General features: G+C 37.1%; 1 protein-coding gene across 1 annotated transcript in view; it reads right to left on the minus strand.

Moving 5' to 3' along the window:
• Nucleotides 1-1,080: 1,080 nt before the first annotated feature.
• The window catches only part of Iyd (Iodotyrosine deiodinase), a 38,206-nt gene continuing 17,778 nt past the window's right edge, over nt 1,081-21,508 (minus strand). The window contains exons 2-5 of the mRNA XM_083111261.1: nt 10,165-10,398; nt 7,929-8,054; nt 5,253-5,443; nt 1,081-4,234 (exon numbers count right to left, since the gene is read on the minus strand). Coding sequence (XP_082967387.1) covers nt 4,052-4,234; nt 5,253-5,443; nt 7,929-8,054; nt 10,165-10,398 — 734 coding nt within the window. The 3' untranslated portion in view covers nt 1,081-4,051. The remainder of the gene's footprint in view (nt 4,235-5,252; nt 5,444-7,928; nt 8,055-10,164; nt 10,399-21,508) is intronic.

Below are 21,508 nucleotides of genomic sequence, written 5' to 3' on the forward strand. Positions count from 1 at the left end.
AATACTTTTTTTCGATGTATTTTCCCCAAAATCACTGCTTCAGTCTTACTTGTAAATTATTGCTCCTTTATAGGTTAACGCATATGACTGAAGTGGAATTACACGTGTGAAACATATAATTTTAGGCAGACATTGATATTCCAGTAAGGTAACACCCTCAACCCCGTTTGCAACCTGCGGACGCCCTTGCCTTGAGTCGATCCTAATGAAAGTCTCTGATGACGTTACTGACACACACACACACAGGTGTTGCTTTCTTTTCTAGAACTATGAACTTGTGCACAGGAGACTATTCAATAATACCTTACACCTGTGTTTATCTTGCGTTAGCAGTAATCTTGAATCATTTACCTTGAAAGATTTAGTACACACCCTAAATAAGTTGACACCGGAAATCGAATCCGAGACATGTTGGTTACAAGGCAATACCATTATCTGATGGACACAAAGCGAGACCATTCTAGGTAAAATATTTCCATGTTTGTGACAGTTGTACCTAATTCTCAAACTTGTTGTCCCTTTGTGTAATCATTGTTTATACAAATAACGCAAAATACTTGTATTTCACAAAAATCTACTAATACTATCGCTGTGTAATCAAAGTATCCCTGAAATAGATTGGAATAATTAAAGAGAGGTAGAGAGAGAATATGTTCTGTGCAGTGGTGTACCCATGATTTTCTAAAGGGTGGGGGGTTACGTATAGTATTTTTATTAGTCAGTCCTAATTTTGCCTTATTTTTCTGCCTTTGACGTTCTTTTATTTAGAATTACTGGGCGAGAGGAGGTTATGACCAAACCACTGGTTCTGTGCCCTTCCCAGAAAATTTTCAAGATCCGCTTATGCCTTGAATCATAATGCGTATTGTTGTATTTTGTTTCCATGGTTTATACACGTATGACTTTCAATCTCCAGTGCTCGAATTTGAAGGCAGTACCTATTGCATTAGAAATTCTTCTATGAACTATTTAGAACGGGGAAGGAAGGGTGTTTGGAGTTTATCTCATAACCACTTTTCTATTCCAGAAAATTTATTTCTGTATTGTTACGACGAATAAATTATGCACAACATATGAGTTAACAGTAGTTTATTTACAAGAGTTAGCAATGTATACATATCTTGACACTACATTAGTACTGTACAAATCACAAGTTGCATTTTCCACATCTATGAAGTAACAACATTATGAACTTTTTCTGAAATTGCGCGGTTAAACACTTCGTGTAAGTACACAAACAATAAAGTCATAGGCTTATGTACATGTATGAAAAGGCACAAAATTGGTCCCCTTGTCTTTACCCCAGCTGTTTCCTTATTGTGCTTGTTGTGCTTTTTTAGAATGCTTTCACAGTGTTGTAAAAATATTGGTGATCAGTGGGTGTGTAGCACCAAAACGAGATAATTTCGAAAATTTGGTGTGTAAAGTACATTGTGAATTCAGTAGGAACTTCGTCGGACATATTGATAAATGTCTGCTAAAGCCAACAATAGAATGCTTTAAATATTCTTCACCTACTAATTGTTTGCATATGAACTAAAAATGGAATAATTTAAAATTGAAAACACAACATTTTCCTCCAATTATAATTACTTATTTTACTATATTTCATTTTCGTCCTTTTAATTTTTGCTATGTAGTTGGCTTCATACTTCATTTCTTAATAACTGTAAGCGGATTCAATACCATAGGCACTGTCAGGTAGGCACATTTAACAGTTAGGTTTTAGTCACATATTTTAGAAAGTATGTAGGTATTTCGAAATACTGAAAGACTTTCAGCATTTCTTTCGATTTGTGTCTAAGTGAGCCAGAATTTAGGCTAAAATTCTTGGGTTATTCATGGAAAATTACCATTAATTTTTAATTAGACTTGAATTGTCCTCGAAACGATCTTACTTTATTATTTCCTGATACAGGAGTTCATTTCATCCTTATTGTGGCACACACTAGCACTTAAGCTAGAAGTGTACATGATTATTTTCTTATGTGTTGTTTAAATTGAAGAATTTCTAGGATTAGAACAACATACCGTATATACAGGAACTTTTTCCTCTGAAATGTTGTTTATTTAATAAGGCGTTATTTAATTAATCAATTAATTCTTGGTGGAGATATATCGTTATTTTTGAATGATGACATCACACGTAGAGTATTTGTTCTAATTGGATTAAGTCATCCTTGAGTTATTCTACATAATTAGCCATTTCTTTTTCAAGGTAATATGAATCACAAGTTAACTTGCGGGTGAATGGAAAAGCAAAGTTGATTTCACTCATGTGCAATTGGAGTTAAGAACTTATTTCAGTGTTAGCTTCACACGATCCTAATTTCTACGTGCAAAAGTGTGTGTGTGTGAGAGGGGTGAGCTAGTGTTTATTCTAATCGGCACTATTCAAACATCTAAAACATGTAAGAACGTATGGCCACTCAAACATTTTACATGTCAAAGGAAATTTAGCATGCTTAAAAGAAGTTTATGAGTTGTAAAAATATTAGTCCTTCATTGACATACATATGTGTGCATATCTAACATTGCGACCTGAAATATTTCGTGAACAACAAATATTGAAAAACTGCTTTCGCAGATATATAGGTATGAGAGGGGTCCATGTAATTAGTGGACACAATACGTTCAACTACGTAAGGAAATACAATTTTCAACACAAACTTAGTTTTTTTTTATGGAAACCCCATTTTATTTTCAGCTCATTTGAAAGTACGGAAAAATTAATTAAGAATGACGTTTGTTACATTGTAATACGTCAAGTAGTTCTCAAGTAATTGTAACCTGAAGTTGACGCTTGAAACAAACATTCTCACAAGTTGATTCATGTCTCGTAATATACATATCCCCCTTTTGACGCTATTCGTGTATTGTAACAAAAATGTTACTCTTCTGCATACTATGAATTGTGCTTAGGAAAGTTGTTACGTTCCAACAACTGCGGGTTACAATAAAATGTGTAGTTTGTATATAAGTAAGCTCTGACAAATTATCTAAAAGGTTCTGATACATCTTTCTGAGTTAACAAATAAATGTTAATTAAAAAGTATAAATTTTAAACATTCCGCCATCAGTTACATACATAAATGTTAGTACATTAACATATTTCTAATTTTTAATTGGTGTTCGTTTATTTACGTCATAATTTTTAGTACATTCGAACAATCAACTCTTCTAGTTTGGTCATGACAAATCTTTAAGTTTTCAACTTTTAAACTTTGCAGCTTATACATTTTTTCCTACAAATTGATTTATCAAATTTATCAAATAAAGCAAGGGCGTAACAAAGTGCACTAATTAAAAAGATGTTTGTGATAGTGTACGTACGTCAGAACTGTTGTTGAGAAAATAGTATTTTTAGACTCTGAAAAGGCCGGGATGATACTTATCTGTGGCGAGTGTAGGAAAAATGCAGCACATGCGTGCAGGCTGTATGCACGACGGCATTTGCTCTCGGCTCTGCCGACAGGCTTAGTGAAGGATGCGCCTTCACGCTCTACTTCAGGTTACAATTACTTAAGAGCTACTTGACGTATTATAATGTAACAAACGTCATTCTTAATGATTTTTTCCGTACTTTCAAATGAGCTGAAAATAAAATTGGGTTTCCATAAAAAAACAGTTTGTGTTGAAAATTTTATTTCCTTACGTACATGTGCCCCTCTCATACATATATATCTGCGAAAGCAGTTTTTCAATATTTGTTGTTGTTCACGAAATATTTCAGGTCGCAATGTTAGATGAGACACCCTGTATATGTATATGCAATGTGACACACTCTATAGCTATACTGAATGATGTTATTTCGACAAACATAGGTTACGCTCATCACTTCATATTACACTTTAAAAGTATACAAAACCCAACTATAGATGACTCCATTAACATTGACATCCAACCCAATGTCACACATAAACATACACACATATCACAATAATACAAATGTTCACATATCTTCATCATAGAGTAAATAAGTAATTGTTTTAGTATCTTGTTACATCTCTGATTTAAATTACACATTGATTAGCAATGAAAATAACTAAGTTCATATGTGGACCAGTATCTCGTCGAGTGGTTTTCTCTGGAGATCAGGGACAGTGGCATCCTCCGCTGGGTATCCAACAGGCATCAGAAGGGCTAACTTTTCATAGTTTGGTCTCCCAGTAAGGGCACGTAGGGCTGGTCCACAATTGAGGGGAGTGCTGGTCAGTGACACGAGTCCTGCATACTGCAAATTTAAGAGTTAATCACACAAAGATCTCAATAAGTAAGACTGGAGTAAAATTGAAACAACTGAATGTTTAGCTTTAAAGGATATTGCTTGATAGATTATAAGTGGATAACACATTTAAGGACCTACATTTCAAGCCATGAAATATTAGACCGATGCACTTGGATGCATTTTTCCAACGAGAGCATGCATATGTATTATATATACACTTTGTAGGATATCTGCAATGCATTTGGAAATTTTCACAAACTAAGACAAATGAAATTGTTTTCTCATTCAATCTTTCTCTTCCAAAAGTACTTTGGGTTAGCAATTGATCCTAATTGAACATTTTAATAATTTAAGTAAATTATGTGTAAAATGATGTTCAAATAATTTCTTCCTCATAAAAGGTTTATTGTAAACAGTGTAGCTTCGAAACCATACCCACTATAGTTGCACATATCGTATGAATCCAAATCATGTAAAACACTGTTTTTCCGTCCATCTGTATACATTTGGTTTTAATACAATTACAGGATAACACACACAACATACACACCACTAATATATATGCAAACATTGACCTCCCAGATGGCGTAGTGATAAAGTCGCTTTGTAATCAAGGGGACCAGGGTTCAATATCCAGTGGAGGCACGACAGTGCTCTCAAAGTATGCAGTTTTCGGTTCAAGGGTAGTTGTTGATGTACGGAACATTTGATTTAATAACTTCTATGAATTAAATGCAAAACAACCGTCAATCTAGATGCACCCAAAGGTCATTAGACACCAACATCTGTATTCGTTGAAGAGGACCAATTTATTTTGATACAATTCTTGGACAGAATACTGATGGTTTATATTGTAGAAAGTTTGTATTCAAGCCCAGAATGTTTGGAGAATATCCTTAAGAGGAAGACTGATATTTTTACATGATGTTTGATGCATTAAAAGAATATTGCCCCATTCTCTGACCAATCAAGAGGCAGACGTTTGATGGTTGTTTTAGTGAAATATGGTGATAGTTTTACATACGTGGATGGCAGTAAGGAGGATTCCACAGGCTAAGCTGACACTCATTTCATTGTAGTAATGAATTTTCTTGGTTCCATCCGTCTTGAAGCTGTACATTTGTTTGAAGACGAGAATAAGATGCGGCGCCGCAGTCAGATATTCCTTCACCCAATTTGTGCGCAGAGGTTTCAGATCCGTGGTCCATTTGTCACCTTGAAAGAATGCAATATAATTAAGCACGACATTGTAAATAATAAGGTTTGAATAAGTTCTACATTTAAGTTTCTTATAAACGTTTAATTGGTATGATTCAACACTACAAAATAAAATATTATTCAGGCTATTGATATGGCGGCGTGCATACTTAGATTCAGATATCACCAAGATTCAATTTCAACAAGCGCCATATTTTCTTCCCATAGGGAGGGGACAGTTTCACATGTAGTAGTTCTCATGCATGCATTTAGAAGGATACAAACCAGAATTTTAGACGGCAGTCTTATTTTGTGACCTCGTACAGTTAAACGCAAATGTAGAATCAATCAATCAATAAATTTATTATCATCATGAGCACATTTGTTACATACATGTTTCTCTTTTGGACAGGGAAGAATGAAATGTCTAATTGGATGGGTAAAAGTAGCAAATACGAGGAAAATGAGAGCTTACAAGTGGCGAGTGGTGCCGAGATGACAAAGAATTAATAAATTTTCAAAAATCCACATAGCATTATACAGATATCATTTGTAAACTGTTTGTTATCAGTAGTGTCGAGATCAGAAAGAATGAACGAGAATTTATTAAAACACGTACGTTCAGTATGAAGAGTTGATTCTTGTACTTTACTATGTCTGCAGGCGTCATGAGTGAGAAAATTGTCAAATCTTAGTGAACTGAAACAATTGACACATTTCCATGGTAATTTTTGGAAGGTTTGAGACAGTTCCCACAGTTTCTTTACCAAGAACAGCTTTGAAGTTAATTCTTGCAAATTGAAGTCAAGGATGCTTCCCACGTTTCTATTTTAATAATATACTGTAGATAAGCGTGAGTTTTTTGCACAATGTACAGTCTAAGTGTTGTAGTCGTATCGTTAAAATACGATCTTTTGCTTGATCATTATAGGACCTGGACACCTATTCTCTCTTCCCTTAGCAACTTCCATTTGCTTCTGTACAGCCCTTTATTCACTCAGTCCTCTTTAATATATTTTCTTTCTCTACCAATATCAGACTTTCTTTTCCTTTCCTCTGGATCCTATCCACATGTACATGCCTCAGGCAAACTCGCGAACTAAATGCACAGTGATTTGTTTTCTCCTCTCGCGCCTTTTGTTAGTGCTGGCAATTTGGCAACGCAGGAACGCAGGAGCAATGCAAGCTGCTGACTACATCGCCCACACTCGCTTCACTCGCTAGCTGTTGAAAACTCGACTACAGCGCCACGGGGCAAATTATATTGCCTCAATTATTCTTACTTCCGCTTTCCTTTCACTTTCTCTGCTTCCTCTTGCATACCGTGAGATAGTTTTAGCGCATCCTCTAGCACACCTATTCAACCCCGAAAGACGTGCCTAGCTCGAGTGGATTAGTCCAAACGAGAAACTCGTGCGAAACTGAGGTCTGAGTTTCAGATCAGTTTTTAGCTTTTATGCGTTCGCTTGTTTATTATCGCTTCCTTTTATGGCTGTTACAGTTCGAAACAAACTCTTTTGAAGTGGAACAAAGACGCTTTTCACGGAACATGCATTACACTTGCAGCCGTCACCCCTACTTTTCAAATGGACTCGTTCTGTTAGCGCATGCGCACTTGCATAGATGGTCACTACTAACGCAAACGGACTGTACATGAAAATCATAGGATTATTTATAGTAGAGCAAGTATCCCTAACACGCAGAGGGATTAGAGAGAAAGAGAATGAATATGAGACACAAATAAAGAAAAGTACAGGGAAACAAAGGGATACAGAAACAGGAAGGAAGGAAATGAGACAAAGAACGAGATAAAGGAAGAAAGGAGGAGTGAAAGAAGTGAAGGACATGGGGAAACAAGAAGAAAGAAAATGAGAGAATGAAGAAATAGATGAATAGGTGAAGAAACAGAAAGTGAAGAGATAGAGGGAGAAACAAGCAGTGAAGAACAAAAAGAGAGTAACAGGGAGAAAGAGAAGAAGAAAGAGATAGAGAAAGAAACAAGGAGTGAAATGCAGAAAGAGAAGCGGGAAGGAGGAATAGGAAATAAGAAAGAATTAGAGAGATAGAAAAAGGAACAAGAAGTGAAAGTCAGATAGATACAGAGAAACAGGAAGAAACAAAATGACAGAAAGAAATATATAGAGTAATAGAGAAAGAAAGAACGAGTGAAAGGCAGAAAGAGATAAACAGGAGGAAAGAGAACAAGATAAAGAAAGATATAGAACAAGAACAAGATATGAAAGACAGAAAGAGATAGAGAAACAGGAAGAAAGAAAAGGAGAGAAAGAATGAGATGGAGGAAGTACAATGATTGAAAGACAGAAAGACTTTGAGAAACAGGAAGAATGAAAAAGATATAGAAATTGAAAGAAAGAAAAGAGAGAAAGGAGAGAGATGGAAGGAAGAAATCAAGAAGAAAAGAGAAATTTATTATTCATGATCACCGAAGCCGAGACCACCTTGAGATATTTCTGTTTCTCTTCCATTATTATATGTTACTCACCCATTCTCTTCCTGTAGTTTATTTCTTCCTCTTCTTCTACAATTTCTCTCAATCTCTCTTTTGTTTCCTTGTCAGACACAACGACGTAAGTCCAAGGTTCGGTGTGAGCGCCGCTAGGAGCCGTTCCTGAAAACAAAAATTTTGTGCTTTTTAATTTCTATTTTGGCACTATTCTACCCTTTGGGTTAATCGCGGCGATGATGAACTGATGACGATAATAGGACTAACATATTGACACGTGCGTTACCCAGGATATAAGCACAGCAGCATTAGCTTCGTTGTAGCTTCATCATAGAGGTTGACATTGATTTTTAATATAGCCTACAGGGCGTCCATAAGTCATTGAACTGCTTAAAGCAATGTAGTCTACACCATAAAATAGTATGTAGTTCAGTTTGTGTAGTAGTTTCAGTTTAGGTGTGTGTCGGGAGGGGGGAGGTGACAGGATATTCTTATTTTGTTTTGCACGAAATTAAGACACGTGCTTCTACGTAACAGGGTGTACAGACTTTTGAGACACCTTGCATATGCGAGGGATGCATGTATTTCAATTGAAAGTAGAACATTAGTTTTTTTCAGAATCATAAATGAAGAAAATCACAGTCGACTATTACCATAATAAGTTATTAAATTAGTTATAAGAGATGACAAGCTTTTAATGTATTTTGAACTTCAGGAAGAATCACTTTGAAGCTATCTGTGGTTCGAATCCCGGTCTAGGCATGGGTGACCTTTGTGTCCATCATATCATCATTCATTTTCGCGATTAGCCAAAAGTGGTAGAAGAGCGAAGTAATATAAATCAATCAATTGTTTAATTAGAACTCGCATTGTTGTAATTTATCTTTACAATCTATTCCAGGTAACTCGTGTGCATTTCCTTTTTTTCAGAGAATGTGAAAGGGAACCACTTCCTTTACCAGTAAGAGGGACTTGAAGTCTGGACCGAGCTTAGTTTTGGAAGGTAGGAATTAAAACTATTTTTAGTTCATTTTTAGTGTTACTTAATGGAAATAATATGTATGCAACTTTAAATCAGTTCACTTCTCCATTATCACAACTTGTTATTACTGTGAGCTGGAAATGCAATTCCCAATTGTCTTGTTTTATTCAGGAGATATTGAATGACTGTCATTTTGACATATTTAGCACGCACTCAATACATGGTTTTCACCTAGATGTAAAGCCACGGATATTACCTCAATTGTACTCATCTTCAGTTCCTTATGCTGCAATTAATCTAGGATACAATTTTGGCATAAAAATTATCCAACAAGAAAAGAAACTGCCCCCAGGTCGTTGAAAGATTTTACACTTAAAATTCAAGCTTCGGTGCAAGATTGTGATTTTTCATGTAAATGTATGACAACTATTTAGGCACGTGCTACGTCTGTTGACAAAATTTCAACCTGTCAGTGTTGCCAGTTAAAGTGATATGACCCTAAAATGTCATTTTAAAACTTAATCCGTATAATCGCCATTACCAAACACATAAATCGATGCACATGACCAATTGCAAACGACATATCGTCACAAGACAATGGTCACTCATTGGGTTTTATGAACCTTCGAACCTGAATCATGGGCGAGTTAGGATAATTACCTGTCTATCTGAAGAGTGATGATAAATTCGAAGAATAAAATAAACTAAGTCCTCTCTAGGCTTCGTCGCAGGTTGACCAGGACTCGCCTCACTTTCCCTCAACTCCTTTCTCTAAGCTCCTCTCTCTCCTCAATCCAAATCAAAAGTCAGTCCCTTCTCAGTCTGTCTCACCTCTATATCCCCCAGGCCATGGAGCCCTTCCTCCATGCCGAATCGTGATTTTTACTGCCTCTATTTCAAACAGCTGACTCCATAGGCTGATGGAACTTCCTATATCCTGAATACCTCAGGAGGTTTGCATAGCACAACACTGTGCATTATTTACATACTACAGAGGTTGAGACAACTGAGATAAACAAGTGAATGCCCTGGTCAACATGAAGCACCAGAGAGACTTTAAATAAAATATAATCTCATGGATTGATACGATATTAACTAACATGCATCAGTCAGCAGACATTTAATTCTTGTATATTTTTTCACTCAAAGGTGCGATTGTGAAAAAAAATGGCTTCCGTCAGTTATTAATTTATAGAATTTTCTGTATCGAGAAAACTGATAATGTTAAGATTTTAAAGATATCTCAATGGTTTAGGCATTAAAATGCAGAAAACCCTATGTTGAACATTTTACCTGCTGCTCGTATTATGTTCTCGATTATTTCAAGTGGAACAGGCTCGCTGCTGAAGAAACGAATGGTCCTTCTTTTGTCCATGAGCTCGTAGAATTCTTTCGATCTTCTCACCATTTCCTCATCCGAAAGCCTTTCAGACTTGTAAGGAATATGGGGAAGGTCTTCTGGAAGTGCCGATGCGTATTCTTGATGTCCCCATCCATCGTCTTCTGCCGAGTCCTTAATTTCAGCAGCTGAAACAATGCATAAAGAATATTAATTACTTCTGTAAGGAGTAAACCAGTGGTAATTGCCATCGTCTTTAACTACCAAAACGCATATCCTGACATGGTATGCAATGATACAGATTGTTGTGTGATTCGGGTTGCGAAAGGAAATGGTTGTGATGCATGTCTCAACTTATTTTTGCTCGAGATTGTACAACAACAGAATAATGAGAACTTAATCTCTATATATAAACAGGATGAAACTAGCTTGAGGAATAAAGAAGGAAGAACTATCAAAACGCATATCCTGACATGGTATGCAATGATACAGATTGTTGTGTGATTCGGGTTGCGAAAGGAAAAGGTTGTGATGCATGTCTCAACTTATTTTTGCTCGTGATTGTACAACAACAGAATAATGAGAACTTAATCTCTATGTATAAACAGGATGAAACTAGCTTGAGGAATAAAGAAGGAAGATATTCATAACTTGTAAACAACACTTCAAACAGAAGCTTGTAAAGACATTTGTTCGGAAATAAATAATGTGCAATTATTTGCCATTTTTTTCAATTTTTGGTGCTTAAATTGTGCTTTATATTTAATAAAATCATTATAATTAATCAAATTTTGTTTCCAATGAGTTTACATTTGGAGCTGAGTTTTAGAGAGTTTTAACCATATTTAATCAACATAGCACAAAAGAAAGCCAGTATATCCACTTTTAAGCCGACTACCATGTTCTACCTAAATTCCATCGCATCGGCGTTCAGAAAAGACAAAGAGAAAATGCATCAAATTTATATTTTCCACGGTAGCTAAGTCGTTAGGCCGTCTGACTACGAGAGACCGGGTTCGATCCCCAGCGGAGGAAAACCAGGATTTTTCCCACCTGCTCAAGCTGCTCCGGCGCCCACCCAGCGTCGTATAAAGTGGGTACCTGGAGGAAACTCTGGGGGGTAAAGGCGGCCTGGGGTATGGTGCTGATCACATCACCCCTACCTTCGTCCGTGATCAAGAAAACGTGGGGCCCAAACTCCACACCCTCTATACGCCTTCATGGCGTGGTACAAAGTACAGGGGAGCACTTTACCTTTTTCTACCTAATTTCTTTTCAAAATTAACACTTCATTGTTAAAAAATAAACTTGAAAGCAATTCTTAAACTGTTACAAGTTTCTAAAAAAGTAGGAGAGTTACAGTTACTCGAAAAGCAACTATAACTGATAAAGTAACAATATGCATAATTTCCACAACGAATATGAACACCTTGAACATATTTTTCGTTGTAAGCCATTGAAACTTTTGCATAGGAATCGAACAGCTGACCCGCCTGGAGAAAGCTAATGATCTATCATATGAACAGTTTCCATTTTTAATTGTCTATTGCCGTCAGCAAGTGGAACATCGCACGTTTCTTGCGAAATGTTACAAGTTTTAAGATTGCCACATATCCAGCCCCATCTTTAAAGTCAGAAATAAGCCAGAGGTAGTCGGTTAGTTGTGCCTAAATCGATACGTTTACTGCTTTGATAATTGCAAGGAGAAGTGTGACGAAATAACACTCTATGTTTACGTCAGGACTAATTCCCCTGACCTTTCCTTGCTATGAATGCAGGCACACAACAAAAGATGCTGCTAATGTAGCCAGTTGCTGCCTAAGGTATTTCGCTGACATACTTTCACTATGTCTATATTCAACATATCAGGACAGGGTTGAGAAAAAGCAAGAAGAAAAGATATTAATCTTGTTTTGAAAAGATCCACTACAAAGACGTATGTCAAGTGGAAATCGCCACATATTAATAAATTATGAAATTATATCTCAGACGTTTGCACATCGTTAGCACATGAAAGCACACTATTTATTTTAATAAGCACATAAATATTAATCAAGATATTAGTGGGTTTATTGTGGCGATTCTGGCTTGATATCAAGATAAAATCGCCACAAATCAAAAAAAATATTTTTCAGCAACCAAATTGTACTATCTTTTAGGCATTCGTTAGCACACGAAAGCACACTATTTATTTTAATAAGTACACAAATATTAATGAAGATATTAGTTAGTTTATTGTGGCGATTCTGCCTTGATATCAAATAAAATCGCCACAAATCAAAATAATATTTTTCAGCAACCAAATTGTACTATCTTTTAGGCATTCGTTAGCACACGAAAGCACACTATTTATTTTAAATAAAACGCAAATATTAACTAAGATATTAATTAACTCTGGTATGATATCAAGATAAAATCGTTAAAATAAAAAATTAAAAATTTTGAGCAACAAAATTGTACTTTCTATTAGACCTTCTTTAGGACACTATTTATTTTAATTGAAATGCAAATATTATCCAAGATATTAATGAACTAATCCTGGCGACTCTGGCTTGATATCAAGATAAAATCGCCACAAATAAAAGAAAAAAAAATTGAGAAGCTAAATTGTATTATCTTTTAGACATTTATCAGTACGCGAAAGCACACTACTTATTTTAATTAAAACGCAAATATTAATAATAATAATAATAATATATCTTTCTTGAGCGGGCGAGGTTTAGCGTACACTGTTCTCCCACCTAACCTAACCACACCTAAAATAATAATAATAGTAAATAAGTAAGAAAGATGAAAGAAAAATGCACTTACAATTTAAAATAAAATAAGAACTGTAAAGATACAATTAATGAGTATATGTATACACATAAAACTAAATTCTAAATACAATTTTAAGTGTATATATATAGGCACACACACACACACATGTACACGTAAATGCATATTTGTTAATGTTTGATGGTGCAAGAACAGAAATATTTGACATGAAGTAATATCAAATTCTTACATTGACATTAATACATTGTGGGATGTATTTTTATTCGTGTGTGCTTCTAGATTCAAACTGTTTACATAGTAGAGAGTCCTTTGCTGTGGATTTAAGAGCATGCAGTGTTGATTGGTTAGTTATAGTTATGGGCAATTTATTCCAGGTTGAAACTGCATTTACCGAGAATGATGATTTGAAGGAGGCGGTACCGTAATGACATGTAAAAAGTTTGTTACGCCCTCGCGTGAAGTGTGAGTGTATTTGAGTGCCTATTTTAAGTTTTCTAAATAGATAATCTGGTTTACTTACTTTCAAAATGTTGTTTATGAAGGTGATATAGTGCAGATGCCTTCTTCTGTCCATTGTTAATATTTTCTTTGTGTTCAAATGAGGCAGGATATGTTCATATTTTCTTATGTTCAATGCAAATCGTATACAAGAATTTTGCATCACCTGAATTTTCCTTTTATCTCTGGCTGAGACCCCAGGACCATAAACTACATCACAGTAATCAAAGAGTGACCACAATAAGAGCTCAACGAGCTTCAGTTTAACATTTTCCGTTAGATAATTTTGAGACCTATGTAAATTCCTGAGAATGTAGAATAATTTTCTACACAGTCCATTCATGTGTTCTGTCCAAGTGAGAGAACTATCAATCACCAAACCCAGGTTTTTGATGTTGTTTTATGCGGTATGCACGTCCCACGTATCTTCAAGACTATGTCATTATACTTGTTCGTAATTGTTTGTCTCTTCCCCAGTAACATGTATGTGGATTTTTTGGGATTTAATATAAGTGCATTGGAATCACACCAGGCGGAAATTCTTTTTAATTCATCGTTGAGGACCATAACATCACGTCTAACTGTATTTGGCGTGGTAGGTAGGTATATCTGTGTGTCATCAGCATAGAAATGATATGTACATGTTTGTATTGCTCTCAATAAGTCTGATGTGTATAAAGTAAACAGTAGTGGGCCCAATATTGATCCCTGAGGCACCCCAGTTTTTATTGGCACAGATTTTGAAAATGATAGTGGAGTGCCAGGCATTTTTACTTTCTGGTGTCCGTCTGTAAGATACGAGTTGAACAACTTGATTGCTAATGGGCTGAAGTTATAATATCTGAGTTTAGCTAAAAGTAGATCATGCCGTACACTATGCAAGGCTTTGCTGAGGTCTAGGAGGCCTAGTATGACTGCACTCCATTCATCCATGAAATGATGTGAGTGCAGTGGCAGTACTACTCTATGTGATCAGAAGTATCCGGACACCCACCTGAAAATAAAGTACAAGTTTGGGCAACCATCCATCGGGAACACTGGCAGTCAATACAGTGTTGGCCCACCCTTAGCCTTAATGACAGCGTTCACTCTTACAAACATACTTTCAATCAGGTGCCGGAAGGTTCTGAGGAATGGCAGCCCGTTTCTCGTAGAGTGCCAGAATGAGAAGAGGTATTGATGTGTATCGGTGTGGTCTAGCACGAAGTCGGCATTCCAAAACATCCCAGATATGTTCTATGGGATTCAAATCAGGACTCTGCGCACGCCCGTCCATTAGTGGGACGTTGTTGTCGTCAAACAACTCCCCCACAAGCCCTGCAGTATGGACGGTGCTCGGTCGTGTTGAAAGACACACTGGTCATCCCCGAACTGGTCTTCGATGGTACGAAGCATGAAAGTTGTTAAAATGTCAACGTAAGCTTGTGCCGTGACATTGCCATGTAAAGCAACAAGGGGCCAAGTCCCCACCAGGAGAAACATGACAACACTGTAACCCCACCACCTCCGAATTTCACTGTCGGCACTACACAGGCTGGTAGATGTTGTTCACCAGGCATTCGCCACAACCACACCCTACCATCGGATCGCCACATTGTGCACCGTGATTCATCACTCCACACAACGGTTTTCCACTGTTCTATGGTCCAGTTTCAACGCTCCTTGCATCACACGAGACGGTGTTTGGCATTTGTCTGTGTGATGTTTGACTTATGGACAGCTGCTCGGCCAGGAAACCAAGTTGCCGCACCTTGTGCCAAACAGTAATGGTGGTTGGAGTAGATCCTGATGAAGTTCAGAATTTCTGTTTGATGGTGGCGATGGATGATTGACGATAATGCTGTACGACCCTCTTCAACACTCGATGGTCTCTGGAGGTGAGCATGGGAAGTTGGCCTGCACGCTTTTGGGTTGTACATATCCCTTAACCATAACATCGGAAACAGTGGACAGAGGGATGTTTAGGAGGGTGGAAATCTCACACACAGACTTCCTACACAAGTGGCATCCAACCAACTGACCACGTTGAAAGTCTGCGAGTTCCTCAGACCATCCCATACTTCTGTCTCACACTGTCTGCAGACTACTGAGTTCGCTGACTATGTGTTCCACGCGGTAGATAGCAGTACTGTGTCGCCCTCTATGATAAACACACGTTTTGCGGTGTGTCCGGATAATTTTGATCACATAGAGTATGTTTACTGCGAAAACCTGACTGTAATTCTGGTAATATATTGTTCGCATCAACAAATTTGGTGAGTTGCTGACACACTACTTTTTCAATAATTTTGGAGACAACAGGCAGCAAGCTTATTGGTCTGAGGTCATCAAGACTTTGAATATTCTTCTTCTTTGCTAGTGGGATTACGTGAGCTTCCTTCCATATGGAGGGAAATTCTCCAGTGCAGATAGAGAAATTGATGATTTGTGTTAGTGCAGGTAGTACAAAGGGAAGCGATATCTTTAACATTTTAACTGTGATTTTATCAGCTCCAGCTGCATTTGAGTGTATACTATGTATTGCCTTATACCGTGCGTCCATTTCGATCTGCAGCCGAGAGATCGGGAGAAACGTGGCGGGCGGCGCTGACGGAGGTGCCGACATTTGCGGCCTGTAATGCCCGCATATTTTTATGGACATATGCAGACATTTATATAAATATTGCAAAACTAGCACTAACCTGTGTTATAAGAGTTGTTCAAAGTGATGTCCACCTACATTCACACATTCCTGGCATCGTTTGATGAAATTTTGATTCACACGCAAAAGTTCTTCTTCCGTAATTCTTCCTAGTTCTGCCCTTATATTGTCTTTTAGTTCGTCGATGCTATGAGGGTTATTTCGGTAGACTCTATTTTTCAAGGTTCCCCACAAATAATAGTCACATACGGTAAGATCTGGCGAACGTGAAGGCCATAAACCTCTTGAAATGATTCTGTCATCAAACACCTCCCTTATAGCGTCCAAAGAATCAGCGGCGGTATGGGCTGTGGCCGAATCTTGTTGAAAATACCCATATTGTCTCTCATTATCTGATAACAACTGAAAAAACGGCGCGAGTATTTGTGTGCGGTACCTCTCTGAATTTATTGTGTCTTCAAAAAATATAGGCCCTATTATTCTTTTGGCACTTACAGCACACCACACACCAATTTTTGCATCGTGTAACGGAACTTCGTGTATTATTCGGGGATTTTCAGTGCTCCAGTATCTATTGTTCTGTGAACAAACATGACCACGCAAGTGAAACCATGCCTCATCCGAAAAAATTATTAACTGTGGATCAACAATACCATATACAATATTCTGCAAAACCCAATTACAGAAATTTACTCTACTTACGTTGTCAGGGGGCCGTAATTCTTGCACTATAGAAACTCTGTACGGTTTTAATTTTAGTAGCTTAGTGGCTGTATGTGCTGATGATTTTGACACGCCCATCTCCTGTGAAACACGGCGTAGAAGTTTGTTTGGAGAACGTTCTAACGCTGCACCAATTTCATCGAGTTTTGCTTCGGTTAGAATCCGTCGTTTTTGCTTAGGTGTTTTAAAATTTAACGATCCAGTTTCTCGTAATTTAAGGACAAGACGTCTAACCGTATCTCTATGTGGAGGTGAAACGCCTGGGAATTTCTGTACAAATTGCCTACACACGTCTCGACACGAGTCTGTTTTCACGTAAGTGTCATACATAAAAATTCTTTGGTCTAACGTGAACCTTGCGGCTGGCATTCCAATCGTCTGACTGACACAACACACATACACACTGCAATAACACAAACAAGTAACGGCAAGTAACCAAGAATAACACTCTTACGCACAGTACGAAATTAACACGCTCTTGGTTTACATCTGCCTGCGCTCTGTAGTCGCGAAGGAACAAAATACTTGAGCTAGGAGATTTCGGATTGCAAGGAAGCTCACGAACACCATTAGCTTTTAACGGTTCGTCTGCAGCGTAATCTTGATACAGTGTTGCACATTCGAAACCTCCAAACGATCCCCATCGACACAAAACTCTTTCAAGGATATAAACTTAAGCAGGACGTTACTGGTCAAAACTATGATTAAAATGTTTTACAGAGTATTATCTGTGGCTCTTAATATAATTTCTAAAGCGTATTTATTTGTGTATATAAGGGTGGAACTTGGAAGAATTACAGAAGAACTTTTGCGTGTTATAACACAGGTTAGTGCTCGTTTTGCAAGATGCCCACAAAAATAAGCGTACATTACAGGCCTCAAATGTCGGCATCTCCGTCAGCGCCGCCCGCCACGTTTCTCCCGATCTCTCGGCTGCAGATCGAAATGGACGCACTGTATATGTCAAGTTCTATTATTGTTTTCATTGTGAAACATAAATCTGTGGTATTCTCATTCTTGTTTGTCATGAAGTAATTGTACTGTTCTTGGATAAGTGTTTCAGAAAAATTGAGATTCTGTGTTACGCTAACAAAATGGTTGTTTATAACATCTGCATCCCTAAGATTAGATGGAAGGACATCAATATTATTTGTAGATTTATCAACAATATCTAAATCTTTTAATTTTTGCCAGGTACCACGTGTGTTCATATTTCTGCTGTTTATATGGGATGTGAAATATGCTTTCTTTTCCTGCCTTGTAATTGACGTTGTGAAGTTACGGGGGTCTTTGTATTGTAGCCTGTCGTGTGGGTTATTTGTTCGTTTAAATTTACGTAAGGCATTATTCCTGAGTTCATTACTAGTTTTACATTATCTGTGATCCATGGAGTATTTCTTTCACCTACCCTTGCAAGTCTCGTTGCAAGTTTGATATCTGCAGGTTTGTGTCCGGATGCCTTGTGGTGCTTTTGTGCTGATGGGGGGAGTATCCGAGGTCCACGTTGTTGCATTTCGGCTAGGACACGTGCAGCCAAAGTGGCAATCCAATGATGAATCAGTAGCGAATATATTCATTCAGTAGACCCAATTTTAACGGAATCTGCTTTTAAAAGTAACGAATAAACTGGACCACAGTTTCACCAAATGTGCCTACCTTGTTGCTATATGTGCCCACAGTGTTACCAAATGTGCCCATAGTTTTACCAAACGTACCCAAAGTGGGTACGTTTGGTAAAAATCGAAAGGGTTTGTCTTGTGTAGTAGCTGTGCTGTCTAGTGTGGTTGTGTTTATCTTGTGTACTAGTTATGCTGTCTAATGTGTTTCTATTTGTCTTGTGTAGTATCGGAGGTGTGTATGTATGTGTCTTGTGTTGTAGTTGTGCTGTCTAGTATGTTTGTTTTGTCTTGCGTAGTAGTTGTGCTGTCTAATCTGTTTGTGTTTGTCTTGTGTAGTAGTTGTGGTGTGTTTGTGTTTATATTGTGTTATAGTTGTGATGTGTTTGTGTGTGTCTTGTGTAGTAGTTGTGCTGTCTAATGTGTTTGTGTTTGTCTTCTGTAGTAGTTCCTCCATTCATATTGGGGGTTAGGCGTAGAGCTGACAAGTCTGCACTGTAAAAAAGCCATGTCAAGAATCAGCAATATAAGGCCATGGATGTTCCCAAGGTAAAATATTCCGGAGGTAAAATAGTCCCCCGTTCGGATCTCCGGGTGGGGACTACTTTGGGAGGTCCCTGGACTAAGGATAAGATCTACGTTAGGAATAAGGATATTAAAGTAGGCACCTGGAATGTTCTGAGCCTTTACCGGCCTGGGGCATTTCAGTGTACAGTTAATGAGATAGTTAAGTATAAATTAGATGTAGTAGCTGTCCAGGAAGTTAGGTGGCCAGGAGAAGGGAATTGTAAAACTAAAAATTATACTTTTTTCTATGGTGGTACTGAAAATCATAATTTTGGAACAGGCTTTTTCATAAATAATAGAATTATCTCAGCTCTTAAAACAGTAGAATTTATTAATGATAGGATATCATATGCAGTTTTACAGGGTAGGTGGTGTAAAATTATTTTAATAAACATACATGCACCAACGGAAGATAAAGGTGATAATACCAAAGATGATTTTTATACAGAATTAGAACAGGTCTTTGATAAATTTTCTCAGTATGATATGAAAATTCTGTTAGGTGATGTAATGCACAGATTGGCAAAGAAGAGACATTTAAACCCACGATTGGTAAAGAAAGTCTTCATGAATTAAGTAATGATAATGGTATAAGATTGATTAATTTTGCAACCTCAAAGAATTTAATTGTGAAAAGTACCACTTTTAAACATAAAGATATCCATAAATTTACCTGGTCTTCTCCAGATGGTAAAACTCATAATCAGATAGATCATATTCTCATTGATAAGAGAAGGCATACTAGTATAATTGACGTTCGTACACATAGAGGTGCTGACTGTGCCAGTGACCATTATTTAGTAATTGCTAAATTAAGAGAAAGACTCTCAGTGATAAATCATAAGCAACAAAATCTAAAAGTTCTAAAATTTGATACAGGAAAGTTTCCTGATGAAAGAATTAAGAAAGATTACCAAATTAAACTGTCAAATAGATTTGATGTTTTGCAGGATTTAAATGATGATGAAAATATAAATGAAACAGACGTAAATAAGAATTGGGAGCACATACGTAATGCAATAGAATCAGCAGCTAAAGAAAGTATAGGATACCATAAACCGAGAAAAAGTAAGCCATGGTTTGATAATGAATGTCATAATCTAATAGAAATAAGAAATCAGGCTAGACTTAGGTGGTTAAATAACTCTGATGATACAAATGTAAACAATTATAATAGAATAAAGCGAGAAGTTAACCGCACGTTTAGAAGTAAAAAAAGAGATTACTTGAAAAGCAAAATTAACGAAATTGAAACAAACAGCAAAAATAAAAATATCAGAGATTTATATAAAGGTGTAAATGAGTTTAGAAAGGGGTGGCAACCAGTGGCGGCTGGCCAAGTGCAACAAGTGCAGATGTTTTCACTAATTTTCAAATTAATATTGACATTTTTCATTTGCTTGTTAAATTAAACTATTTCCCAGCAGAACGCACACGATAATACTCAAATAACACGCCGCTCGGCGCTACGCACGTATTGAGTTCGTCCCAACCCAAGAGCAGACACCGCTAGGTTGCGGAAAACTTAGCCGGTTGTCATGGCAACGGTGACGTCACCTAGCGTTGGCCTTGAACGGGTGTCGCCTTCTAGATGAAGCAGTTCTCTCGTCGGAGAAAACATCGCATCCAGTGCTTGTGTCAAAATCTTCGCGTTCTCGCGAGATCTTGTTCCGCGTGTGTGTTTCGCGTTTCCTATCGTGTGTTGTGTTCATGTGTTGAGCTGTGGTTTCTACAATGAACCCAGTAAATGACTTAGTGTGTAATTTGTTGCAGACACCATTTTCCAGATGGACGGATGAAGACAAAAAAGACGTTTTAAATTTGGGGGGGGGGGCACTGGCACTTACTATTTGTTTTCATTGCCTATAAATATACTTCTTCACCTGTTATTTTAGGCACGAGCCGCTACTGGTGGCAACCTAAAGTAAACTTGATAAAAGATAAAGACGGTGATTTTCTAGCTGACCCAAGCGATATTCTAAATAGATGGAAGAACTACTTTAATGACCTTTTAAATGTCCATGTAGGAGATAAATCAGAAGTGAATGAAGTACACACAGCAGAACCTTTATTTCAAGAACCTAACTTGACTGAAGTTAAAGATGCTATTAAAAGGCTAAAGAATAACAAAACACCTGGCATTGATTTAATACCAGCTGAGTTAATTAAATATGGTGGAAATTCATTAATATGTCAAATTCATAAATTAATTTGTTTAATATGGAATAAAGAAGAAATCCCTCAACAGTGGAAAGAATCCATAATTGTTCCTGTGTTTAAAAAAGGTGATAAAATGAACTGCAATAATTACCGTGGAATTTCTCTACTCTCAACAACATATAAAATATTATCTAACATTCTCTTAACAAGACTAACCCCATATGCTAATGAAATTATAGGTGATTATCAATGTGGATTTAAACGCAACAGATCAACTACAGATCAAATTTTTCACATCAGACAGACACTTGAAAA

The sequence above is a fragment of the Lepisma saccharinum genome, chromosome 25 (assembly GCF_977018435.1).
Source record: "Lepisma saccharinum chromosome 25, izLepSacc3.1, whole genome shotgun sequence".
In the NCBI taxonomy this organism is placed as follows: domain Eukaryota; kingdom Metazoa; phylum Arthropoda; class Insecta; order Zygentoma; family Lepismatidae; genus Lepisma; species Lepisma saccharinum.